The sequence below is a fragment of the Hippoglossus hippoglossus genome, chromosome 3, assembly GCF_009819705.1.
Source record: "Hippoglossus hippoglossus isolate fHipHip1 chromosome 3, fHipHip1.pri, whole genome shotgun sequence".
Taxonomy (NCBI): domain Eukaryota; kingdom Metazoa; phylum Chordata; class Actinopteri; order Pleuronectiformes; family Pleuronectidae; genus Hippoglossus; species Hippoglossus hippoglossus.
Window position 1 is genome coordinate 22,360,647 of NC_047153.1, and position 12,971 is coordinate 22,373,617.

Consider the following 12,971-nt stretch of genomic DNA (forward strand, 5'->3'; position numbering starts at 1 on the left):
AAAATGACAATGGACAAAATTAATGGGAAATTTACTTCCGGAACGAGAGCGGTTCTAAAATGGGTGGTCACAATTCCACTCTCTCATGGTATATGTGAACACCTCTCTTTAATTTTTCAACATAGTTGTCATTTCCCATGTTAATAGTCTATTTTATCTTATATAAGATAAAACTTTGTGGCAGCGTCCATGCGTTTTATCCCCTCTTGCTCTCTTTGGTGCACGGGGGTCTGTGAGAGGTTGTTGTGGTGGTGGAGGGGAGACGAAACATCGTGGATCTGGTTTCCCCCCCGGCTCTTTCCACAAAAGTGATCAGAGGCTGAAAGTTGAGAGCATGTGTCCCTTGCAGCAGATTTACTTGAATTTCCAGTTTGGCCTTTTTATTAAACTGTCCATTGTGCTCCCCTGCTCGGCCACGGACCCTCCGCTACATTCTCATGCCCATCAGGTCAGTCAGATTAACAGCCACAGGGAGGTATCAGGGAGGAGGGCAACACTATGTCATCCCTGCCCCTCTGTCGCCCCGGAGCCTGCGCAACACATTGGCAGAAAGGGAGAGAAGTATATACTACAACCGTTTGATGAGCAGCAGGGCAATAAATTCATTAATCATCATTATATGCCTCATCAAACTCTTTGCCAGCCTCTCCATGGGAGTTACACAAATTAGCCAGTGAAAAAAGCAGTAATTGTAGAGGAGCTAGGTAAGTGCTTTTTGATTGCTTTCTTGAACAATGCTTCCCCTGACAAGCTAATAAATCAGATCTTTCTATACTTTAAGTGCAGCTACTGTGAACCCAGTCTGAGTCCCCCCCCCCCATAACAAAAAAAAAGGGGAGGCTTCGTGGGACAAGAGGTTTTACTACAGCCAAAGCTCTTTCACAGATTTGTTTTGGATTCCTCCTTTTTATTCTGCAACAAAGAGGCCCAGCTACAAAGCTTTTGATAACTGAATGAACTGCTGTTATGTCTCCAGATGCAACCACGGATTTTCTCATATTGGATCAAAATAACCTCATGTTTGACTTGAGATGAAGAAAAAACCTGAGCCAATAGTGACCATATGGTGCAAAATTCAATTAGCTCGACTTTCCCCCCTTTTCTTTCCTTCTTTCTGTCTGTTTGTGAGCAAGTCTGGTTTTAAACGCATTAGCTCGGGTGGGATACGTAGACAGACGCAGAGCTGCAGCTTGCAAGCTTTAGTCTCTACAAGAGGATCGTAGCTGGCAGGTGATGCATACCTACTACAGCGATCATATCCTTCCATCCAGATGGCCGACCCATGCAAGCCCAACAAATCATCCATCAGACTGGAAACGGCTCCGTTATTGAAAACAAGGTCAATAGATGATTTGAGCCTGGTTTGTGGCTGGCCGTGTTTGCCTGCTCCAGGTATTAGCAGCTCTCGGTTAGTGCGTAAGATGGGAGGTCTCATGCGGGTAGGGAGGCAGTTGGAGGGGTTGGCAAAGGGGGGGTAGTTAGGGGTGGTCTTTATCTGTTGAAAGCCCCTCTCTGATGAGATTACCTATTGGAGTTGGCTGTAAACCACCTTGTTAATCAGGGTGCAGCCGCCAACACACTCCCACTGGCATGCAGCCACAGTTTGATTTTCTTTTCTTTTTTTTTTTTTTTTGATGGATGGTGGTGGGGTTCAGTCAAAAAACAAAAAGAAATATCAAATATATTTCATCTGTAATTATCTGCTAATGTCTGACATACAAGTGTTAAGTGTAATGTGAACAAGCACTGACACAAACTACTGATTTGTTTTCCTCTATGATTATGCTCAGATTTGGCTGCCGTCTAATTTGTCTGTTGAATGATAAAACCCAAACGCTACCTGCATGTACCAAAACAAAAACAAAAAAACAGCACCCTGTGTGGGGCTTCTCGATCGGACAGTTTACGAGGTTGCATCCCTCGCAGGCACTTTACTAAATTGCACATGCAGCCCTTTTCATTGGAGAATCATTGGTGTTGGAGCGAGGGCCAGTCTGGAGCGCTTTGAGTTTTGAATGACTCCGGCGGCGGCAGCATTTCCTCGGCCCTCCTCATTAACGTTCTCTCCACACTCTGCTGAACAGATCAGGGGCTCAAAATAACTTGTGGCGGAGGTAAAAAAAAAAAAAAAGACATTGCCCCGTTTATCTCCATCTTGGGAACTGATCCAATTAAGTAAGTGCCCATTTGCATCCATCAAACTGCACCAAACTGGGAGGAAAAGTGGGTAAAGCTCGTAGCAAACCAAAAAAAAGAAGAAGAAGAAAGGACCCGGCAATGAGAGAAGGTCCATTTGTTGTGCAAGGTGGTTTGGAGAGGGTAAAGTGTCCCAGGTGAGCGGAGGATAATGGTAATGCTACAGGCTGTGTATGTGTGAGTGCTTGTGTTGGAGCAAGTGTGTGAGCGCAGGCATTATAGCGGTCATTAGGACAGATATCTGTGTGGTAATGTGGAGCAGATGTTGAGAAGAAAGGGATCATTTAAAAAGGGCAAATGTAAATAAACAGTCAGGCGGCGCAGTATACCCCTCCTCCCTCCTGGACCCTGTGAATTCACTGAAAGAAAACAGTTCATCAATCTTCATCACCGCCGCTAATATTATAACATTAGAGGGCCTTAGCGTACATAGATTTTAATGTTTCCTCAAAAAACCACATCCAATAAATTATCATCATTTAACAAATTTAGAAATCACCTTTAGAGACACTAACTGGCCGAGTAGGAAGAAGAGATTTATAGTACAAGTTTGTTATGATCTATTATTTTTTACGAATAAAACTCCTGTAGAGACGATGCTGCATTGTGTGAAGTAGCAGGGTTGTGTCACAAAACTCCGGGCGTTAGTCAGTGTCTCGGGAGTGGGTGCGCTGAACTTGCTCACCTTATGACCGGAGCGAGGGAGGAGCAAGGCGGGGGGATACAGGCAGGAGCTGTATATGGCTGTCGCAGGAGGAAGAGCCCGCCGGTGTCTCCACCTCCGGACTGGATGAACACACTTACTGCTCTGTGGCGGTGCATACCTGAGGGGCTTTGGCCTGGAATACAAGTCCCTCCTGCATCTGTGTGTTTGTGTGTGTATGTGTGTGTTTGTGCACATCACCTCCTCCAGGGCAGGGCAGAAACCCCCTGTGTGAGTGCCAGTGAGCCCTTACATGGCCACTGAACACAGGCCCTTAACAGTCACAGGGTCAGAGGCTCACGCCATACTGCTGTCAGAGCAGATTGGTCAATGAGCAGCCCTTTCCAACGAGTCAAGGTGCTTTCAGAGTAAGGCTGTGCATGTATGTGCATGTGAGTGCATGCGTGTGTGCGTGTTATACTAGTTTTAACATTAAAATCAGAGAAGCAGTTTACATGTTTAAACATTTTTGTTGAAATCAGCCTGCATCTTAAATTTAACTGACCACCTTTAATAACATTTTCTTAATAAACCATTCATACCTAAATAGAGTTATTTTTATTTGCCACTGGAACTGAATCCCTCAGTTCTACTAACCCCGGCCCCCTTGGCCCTCCCAGGACTTCATAGTTCATCACTCTTCCCTAATGTTTTTTTTTTCTTCTCTTTCCTCCTTCATAGAAATGTTTTATTTATGTTGGGGGGCAGGTCACTTAAAACATCTCACAGCTGAAAATTACACGTGTAATCTGTCCCAGAGGACTTCTATGGAGAAATAGAAAAACAGTCCGTGAAGTGCAGAGAAATAGTGGTAAATCACTCTCCGCCACCTTATCTGGGTCGTTTTACAGTGAGCTGAGGACTGTTAGAACTCCACTCAACATGAACGTTGGTGGCTTGAGACTCATTTTTTTTTTTCTTTTTTTCCCAGGGCTTTGAAAAAAGGGGTTGATACACACACACAGACACACACACACAATTTGCAAGTCAGTTGTTTGAAGTAGGATAGAAAAAAAAGAGAAAGGAATTCATTTTACAACTTGTTTTATGCAAACACGGCACATATCCTGTTGGACTGTGGTCTCATGTCTTGCCAGAGGACTAAAGCTGAAGTGTAGTGTCCTTAATTAGCCTTCTCATTTAGCAAATGATGATGATTAAGTAGCTGCGGGGAAGTCAACTCCTCACTGACGCTCACTGAAGGAGAGTCACTTCTTTACATTTAGAGATGAATGGGAAATCAAGTGGGTGTCCAGAGTGTTGTGCCAAACTATGCAAAGATTGAAAAACACAAGAAAATAAAGACAGAAAACACTGATGTCTAAGGATTTAATAGCTTAGATAAAGGATTCGAATGGGGGGGGTGGTCTGCCTGCCAGCCTGCCACAGACAGCTCCACAGCTGGCCTCTGTGAAACACTCTGCAGTTTTGTTTGCGTCTGAAGTTCGAGGCTATCTCTGAAGAGGAAACGTGAAAATCCAGGGAAACACACTCACATGCAGCAACATCTCGACAGTCGAGTTACTGATATGAACGACCTCCTATTTTCCTGAAAAAGAAAAGAGAAAGAAAAGCCACCCTGCTTTTATTTCAACCCTCTTTCATATCGCATTTTGGCAACTGCTGCTCGTACCCTCTGCGAATAATCCGAGTACAGAGCGGGTGTCTATTTACGCTATTTGAGCTGAATTTGACCCCCACTCAGTTATATGTGTTGTATATCGTGTAGACGGATATTTTATTTTTTATCAGCGGGGCCTGGTCGGTCCCTTGCTCCGGTGCTCTTGAGGGGGGGAGTGTGTGTGCGTATCAACAGGTTTCGGTTTCACCTTAGTGGTCCCGACATGCAGCAGCCGCATCTGAGAGACGTGCACGGAGCTGCATGTCCCGGTGGCAGGTGTCTAATCTGTGTGGCGCACACAGCTCCAAGTTGGTTCACAAGAAAGTGCCCCTGCAGCATAGACCATGCCAAACTCCTGATATTTTATAGTCTGCAACGTGGGTCCGGTTTGTGTGATGTGGAGTGAAATGAATGTGATCTGAACGCCTGCAGATTGTGAAAAATATCACCAGTTACATTGCACATCAAATGCATTGTGTGTTTCTTTTTAATTTCATATGAATTCATCTGTGATGTGTTTTTTTTTGCGTCAATATTTTTAAATGCGTAAAAAGAAAAACCGTTATTCTCGAAATATCTCATGCACCCGACACTGGACAACTAATTTGACTGTTGGGTGAATTTTGGATTACGTGGCTTCTACCTGTGATGAACCTGCACTAGTCTGCGCAGGTACAGGCCCACAGTTACAATAATACAGGGATTATACGGGGCTCAACTTTCCCTTCGTTCCCAAAAGTGTCGACAATAAACCAGAAAGCGCGCCTGGTTTAATCTTGTTCTTCATTAGTCTGATATTAGCAGTATTTTCAGTCACCACACACAGTCTCCCTGGTGACACCCAGCACGCTCAAGTGCGCACATAAATGTCGCATCTACTTTTAGAGGAAGTGTGCATAAATAAAGCGCAATAAAGTAGACCCCGAAGAATCAGTTCCTGGATATCTGCAGAGGAAAATTATTACACTGTCAGTTTGTGTTTTTATTATTGTATTTGGTCTTTTTTATTATTGTTACTTTTATTATTATTTTTCTTTTATTTAGCTTTTTTAATAAAATACATGCATGGGCCTATTATTGAGGCATTAAATCGTTTTAAGAAGTTGGACAAACATTTTTCCTTTTTATTGTTCAGCCTAGTCCGGTTTATTTAGCAAATACTTAAAACATTGTAATGCAATATTTTTAATGGTCATGTTTGATTAGTGGCTTTTGTTTTTAAGTTTCTTGGGGAAAAAAACAATTTATTTGAGGGTTACTAAAAAATTTTTTTTTCCTCAAACACCCCCCTGAATCTGCCTCTGAACAGTACCAAAGTCGGAGTGAAGGGTACAGACCCTATCCTCCTCTTTTTCTCCTCCGCTTCTCCTCCTGTCGGATTATCCTCCAACTCACCCCCCCACCCCCCATTCTCACACGTGGGAACGGTTTCACCCCTACTTAGTATTCTCGCACTGGAGCGATCCCAACAATGAGCCGACACGCCATTCAAGTGGAGGGGGAAGCCACGCAGGGGCCGAGTTGTACAAAGTTGCAGAAAGAGAGAGAGAGAGGGAGAGAGAGAGAGAGAGAGAGAGAGAGAGAGAGAGAGGGGGGATCTCTCCCCTGTAGGCTCAGGCTGTCGTGCCTCTGGTGGGTCTGCAAATATCATTATATTTATAATAATCTGGGATTCATTGACTGACTTTTACCACGGCCACTAAAAGAGCGAATATAATCAACGACCAAATATAAATTCATGTATTTTAATATTGATTCTTTTCATTGTTGAATGGATTTTTTGGATTGGCAATGGAGTTGAAATCCAGTGCATCAAAGCTGTTGCCTGTTCCCCCAAGTGATTTTTTTTTAAATCATAAAAATAAACACGATATTTCCACAGGGACATAATAATAATAATAATAATAATAATAATAATAATAATAATAATAATAATAATAAATGGACTGTATAATCAATAATAGTGCAAATGATTAATGCAGCATCAAACACCTCTTGTGTTGTCTCTGATTTGATCAACAGCAGTGGGGTGAAACGAAGCTGAAAGATAGATTTGAAAATAAAGAAAGACAAAAAAAGCACAAAAACATAATGATTTTCGTAAAACAGCGCTGTGCAAAAACAATGGTGAAAATGTTTCAAGCTATTTCATTAGTCAGACTTGTTTTATCTCGTCTGTACCTCTGGATGCTCGAGATCTAGTCAGTTTAGATGATCATCATGCTCCCAGTGTTTCCTCGTATTTTAATATTATGGAGGTTTATTTTGATAATATTATTGCCTCGCCACAAACTTACTAAAACAAGAAAAACACCACAGAATTTACCTTTAGCCTCACACAGATGATTTGCACCACATAAACACTGAGTGAGTGCGTGCGTGCGTGCGCGCGCGTGTGCGTGTGTTGTCCCAGTGAAACATTGCTCCCTTCAATCAATTCTGGGAAAACAACGCGATTCCCTAATAAAACTCTAATACTCTCTTAGGGGACATTGCATCGAACAGTTCAGTTCCCCAGGGGGGGATCGACGAAGAGGGGAAAAGAAACATAATTATGCTATTTAGCCGGCTGATGTGTCGCAATCACTGCTCCAGCACACTCAGTCAGATTAAAACAGAGAGGCCGAGCAGAGGACATTAAGGCTGGGGGAATTTCATAAAGCCCAGGGGACATCTCAAACTGCAAGAGGGAAAAGTAAACTATAGAGATTAATGGCAGCCATAAAAGCAGATCAGGCTGTCCCACTTCAGTGGAGGTCAATAATAATAATAATCATAACAACAACACATAATAATAATAATTATTATTATTATTATTCTAATAATAATTAGAATAATAATAATAATAATTGCAATACAACAATAATCAAGTGTCATTTAAAGTGTTCTGTAAACGAACACAAATTTAAATGTATACAAATATATTATGCTATGTATGTGTGTGCGTGTGTTATTGTGTAGAGGCCTATGCTACTAAGGCTTATGGCCTACTGACTGAGCAGGCTTTAAAATAATAATAATATCAATATTAATAATAATAGTAATTGTTCTTTAAATGTGTAAATCAGGAGAAAACAAACAAATAAAATCAATGAATAAAGTTTAAAAAAGCCATATTTGTTGTCTCCACTGTGTCAGTGTGACATGCAGCCTTATGTGTTTTTTGTTCTGCCTGTCGGATCCATGCCTTTTGTTATCCACTTGTCAAGCTATAATCCTCATAATAAGTGTGATCATTGTGTGTTGCCCCGTTGGCTCCATGTCTTCTTCTCCTTCTTCTTCTTCTTCTTTTTTAACCAGGCCATTTGATCAGGGATGGGTTTCCGTGTCGGATTAACAAAGAGTCGCCCCCCATTGAAATTAGGAGCAAGTGTGACACCTACCTGCAGAAGTTGGAAGAGTTAGAGGACAGTGCCTGCCTGGCTGCCAGCTACTCACAGCATGTACGAGCGTGCGTGTGAGTGTGTATCGCAGCATTTTTGCCTTTTCCTCCACACAGAAATGTCTCACATCTAACGCGCCATTAAAAGAGACTCTCCATTAATGATATATATAATAGGCCAGTATGTTCTAAATGCATGGCCGCGTCCCTTTTAACAGCTTTGCCACGCCTTGGAAAATAGTAATGAGGTCTAAATTTGGCATAAAATCGAGCTCATTACCGGAGTTCACCACCTGATTGCTCTGCATAAAACACGAAAGGTAATTGGGTTAAATGGCTGCGCCTCTGTGTTGTTACTATATCAATATACACTTTTAGAAACGTGACGAAAGGAGAAAAAAAATCCCTTGCATATAGGCTGTATTTTAAAGAAAATACACAAACTGGTGATAAATAAACCTAAGTATACCTTTGTGTTGTCGCCAACATTTTCCATTCACAAAAAAAAAGGTATTCCAACATCCTTGTACTGAATGTGGGCCTTTTTGTCTCCAGTGTGTCGGAGCTCTCCCCACAATAATATTATGAAATGATAATTACCACTGAAACATCTGTCACGGTGCAAAATTGAATTTATACCTCTTGTGTATATATATATATATAGATCAACTGTCTTTGAAAAACACTTTGGGCACATCACATGTTTAAAGTCATTTCAGCTGCTTCCCCCAAAATAATCGCTGCACAAGCATATACGTTTTTTCCATAATTTACTTCAAAGATAGTGTGTTGTCCATTTTAAATACAAAAATGCTACATTAAATATACATGTTAGTCTTTAATACAAATAGACTCAGGCGGCTGCAGCGATTAAGACCATTCTTGTTACATTTGAGGATTAACCATTCAGAAACTAAACATTTTTGAGGATAAGCATTTACTCAGAAAATAACTGTTCTTAGAATTTGCTTCGTCATTCTTTTTTTCTTTTTGTTTCTTTTTTAATGCAACCACACAAAATAAATAAAAGTCCGAGTGAGTGGAAAATAGTCAGGTATTAAATGTTTGACATACCTTTCTTTAGTTCATAAGGGGAGTCTTTACAAAGATCTACCTGCGTTTGGCCTCTGACTTTCTGGCTCTCTCTCACCAAAGCCTCTGCTCTATTTAACACAGTCTGGTTTAATCCATTGAAATGTGCCGTGGAGCCCGTGCTCACCGAGCCGTGGTTACTGTGAAGGTGTCCAAAGCTGCCGCCATAGTTCGTGTAGCCGGGGTAGAAAGGGGAGGTGTAGTACAGCGGCCTGGAGAGGACCGTGCTGTTGGGGTGCGGGCAGTGGGGGGAGGACCGCGATGGGGACGCGCCGGTGCCCATCACCGAGCTCTGAGCCAAACCGGGACAGGTCTGTGGCGCGTCGCTGCTGCTTTTACATCTGTCCGAGGACGTGGCGATCTCCGCCAGGGACCACAGTTTGGGTTTAGGGGCCGAAGGGGGCGAGTGGATCACGGAGGTCACGTTGCTGGTCACCGAGCCCGGTGCGTGGCTCAGGTCTGTCGGCTTGTCTTGTTGCGCAACGCTCGGGTTCCCCCGGGGCACCGCGGAGGGCGACGATGTGGTCGGTTTTGCGGAATCCGGCAGCAAGTCTGTAGTCCGCTCCTCCTGCTCTTTTAACTCCGAGTCGCTCAGAAGGGGTTCCGTGTCTTTGCCATGGCTCTCCTCTTTAAACCTGTCACAGCCAATGTCCCCTGGGTTCAGCAGTTTGTGATCTAAAGCGCAAATAAAGAACAGAATTAGTGCCAAATAAGGGGAAACGAAGATAAAACTGGAACATGTGTTTGAGGTAATGGTGAACACCAGTGCGAGATGAAATCGGATCTATAAAAATAATCAGGCTACTTATGTATGGTCCTTCTAAAAACAGTTTTGTAATTGACCTTATTAAGATACGTGCCAGCATAAAAATATGAATGAGCTCTTCAATTACAAAAGAGTATGAATAGTGTAACACAAACAGGAACAATGTGCTGGAAATTTTAGTCTCAACACACAGCATGGGGACTATTTTGAATTACAAATAAATATTTTCTGTATAAATTTTTTTTTTTCATGTGAATAATTATGGTTATAAATATTCAAAAGTAGCATTTAATTATCATATAATGGCAGTCTCCTTTTTTCAGTGGAATAGCCGGCGCAGTGTACACCAGCTGTATCCTTATTATGCTCTTAAAGATAAATTGACTGCTAAACACTTTGCGTCACCAGCAATTTCAGCTCCTGAGAAGTCAAACGAGGGGAGTTCAAGGTGATTATTATTTAAAGCAATTGTCCCATTATAAATAATATACCACCATTAACCAGCAATCAATTTTGCACCCTGAGTGGAAACGACTGCGATGAAAAATTGATGATTCTTTTTGCCTGTGTTTTTTTTTTTCTCTCTCCTCTCCTTCCTTCCCCCCTGCACAACCGACCTGCTTCCGTGTCTGTGGATTCTCCCTTGTCCGTGGGCTTGTTGGGCTCGTCGTCGTCGTTTTTCTCCAAATCGATGTTCTCGTCCTCCTCCTCGTCCTCGCTGCGGTTCCGCGGGGTCCACGTCATCTTGTTCTCCTTCTTTAGCCTCCTCCTGGCGTTGGCGAACCAGGTGGACACCTGGGTGAGGGTCATCTTGGTGATGATGGCCAGCATGATCTTCTCGCCCTTGGTGGGGTAGGGGTTCTTGCGGTGCTCGCTGAGCCAGGCCTTCAGGGTGGCCGTGGCGTCCCGGGTCGCGTTTTTACGGTACGCCGGGTCACCGTAAGGGTAGGTGCCCAAGGGCGATGCGTAAGGGTGGTATCCTAATGAGCCGGCCATACCCGTGGTGTGGTCGTAGGGAGAACCCTGTAATAATACAAAAGGAAAATGAAAAAGAAAAGTTTGGTTAAGTTCAATCACGGTCCTTTTTTAAAACTCCTTCAGAATATATTAAAAAAACAACCTCTGACAAGCATGAACACGCACACACACACACACACGCACGCGCATTAGCATAAGCACGCGTGCACACACACGCACACACACACAAACAGACACACAAATACACTGGCTTTAATCCAGCTCAAGTTTGACTGTTTATGGAGTTTGTTAGAACTTGGGCATCAGAATATTGTCGCTGTCTTTATTTTGTATTGTTATCTGCGTACTGCCCACAGCTGCTTACATTACTCGCGCTATTAAAACAACACAATTCGCAGTTGTAATAACGTGTTGTCATTATGCACGATGGGCCCAGCACTCTGTGTCTCTGTCTTTTTCTAATGGGATCACAGTTTTCGTGGTAATAGGCCTGCAGAACCGTGTCTGTTTGAATCACTCGTGTTGCCGTGTGATCACTCACTGTGAACACAGCTGAAGCTGATCACAATATTTCTCTGGCATTTTTCAAAAGTTGCAAAATTCAAGTTTCTCACGACCGGCTCCTCGAACAGAAGAGTGAGAGACAAACGCAGTGACCTAAATTGCCTTCAGACGGTGCGTTGTCGCCAGTTATGAGCGAAGAGTCCTCGGCAAAACATGACCCCACTCTTTCGTGTAGAAAATACTGCAAATAACTTCAGATCCACATAATTGCTCATTAATCAGCTGAATAATTTTCCATTTTCACAAAGACATGTTTTATGGAGCTGCCATTCTGTAATTTTATATCCCTGCACATTCATCATGACGCACAATTCTTCCTAATCGCTGCACTCCAAAGCGGCCACTCAAGGCTGCTGCAACGAATTATACTAGCCTCGCTTTTCCCTCGCAACACATAGAAATAATCACCTTTAGTTTACTCACCACGTACGAGGTGAATGTGGCCGCTGCCGCCGCGTCTGCACTGTACGGTAGGTGGGAGCTGTAGCCTGGCGAGCCGCTGGTGAACGCAGTAGATCCGGCATAGGGCGCAAAAGCAGATCCCGAGGAGGATCTCCCAAGTTCCTCGGTTCTGGGTCCGGACAAAACGCTGGTGCTGTACGCAGGGCACGAGTACAGGGCCAGGGAAGCGGACGGCTGGTACAAGTAGCCCTGAGGATACGCCATGCTGAAGCCCGGAGAGAATAAGCCACTTAACTTGCGCACTTTTCTCCCCCGTTTATTTTCTCATGCGCTGCTGTCGGAGCGCATAGAGCCGTGGGTGCGTGCAGACCCGCTGCCTGTCCCCCTCCTCTCTAAATGATAACAGTGGAAGCAGGAAGAAAAAGTAAAAAAGTGACTAAATAAAGCTTTGATTTTTGGGGGGGGATGGATTATTTAGGTGTCGCTGCCCGCCAGCCAGTCACTGCGCGTCGGATGTTTATTCTCGTTATTTTTCTGTTGCTCCCTTATCTGAGTGGCACCGACGCTCGCATGCCCGTGCAGAAGTTTTTTTTTACCCGTCGGACGGGGGCTTTTGCTTTGGGAAAATGTCCTGCCAAGATGCTAAGTTGGAAATTGAGGATCCTGACGCCTACTACGCTGCGCGCTACGCTCCTCCTCCCGGGGTGTAGTCACCGAAGGAAAAGGCAAGCTTATGTTGGGTAACCACAGCCCTTCTCAAATCCATGCTCTCTCTCTCTCTCTCTCTCTCTCTCTCTCTCTCTCTCTCTCTCTCTCTCTCTCACCCCATCTCTCTCTCTCTCTCTCTCTCTCTCTCTCTCTCTCTCTCTCTCTCTCTCTCTCTCTGTCTCTCTCTCTCTCACCCCCTCTCTCCCTCCTCCTCTCGCGTTAACTAACAATCCTCATTCTCTATTTCTCTATTTTTTTCCCTTTAACAAGCCTCGTTGCAGTAAGTCTCAAGCGCGTCTGGCAGCCCCCCTTTGGATGGCGACATCATGCGAGTCTGTCAACTCCCAACTTTCTTCTTTTTTTCCCCTTTCTCTCCCCCCAAATAGGAAGCCGTCACTTTCACACTTGATCAATAACAAATCGGCTGTTGTGTGCCAGGATATGGGCTCGCAAGATACCGACAGGAGTTTGAGGGGAAAAAAGGCGCTCCACTGCTGTGCGCGCTCTCTCTTTTTTTGTTATCCTTTCTTCGTGCGTAAAAGAGAAAAAGTCTTCATTT

The 12,971-nt window shown here is 43.7% G+C and overlaps 1 protein-coding gene across 2 annotated transcripts; it reads right to left on the reverse strand.

Moving 5' to 3' along the window:
* Positions 1-8,655: 8,655 nt before the first annotated feature.
* Positions 8,656-12,479, reverse strand: irx5a (iroquois homeobox 5a). Of its 2 annotated transcripts, none has more exons than XM_034581083.1 (3): positions 11,711-12,479; positions 10,378-10,783; positions 8,656-9,669 (listed from the first exon to the last, which is right to left on the reverse strand). In XM_034581083.1, exons 1-3 carry the CDS (start codon positions 11,966-11,968, stop codon positions 8,960-8,962), a joined length of 1,374 nt encoding a protein of 457 aa, XP_034436974.1. In that variant the 5' UTR covers positions 11,969-12,479; the 3' UTR covers positions 8,656-8,959. The 2 variants fall into 2 exon arrangements, with proteins under 2 accessions (XP_034436974.1, XP_034436975.1); XM_034581084.1 differs by having other exon boundaries at positions 11,726-12,476.
* Positions 12,480-12,971: the final 492 nt, after the last annotated feature.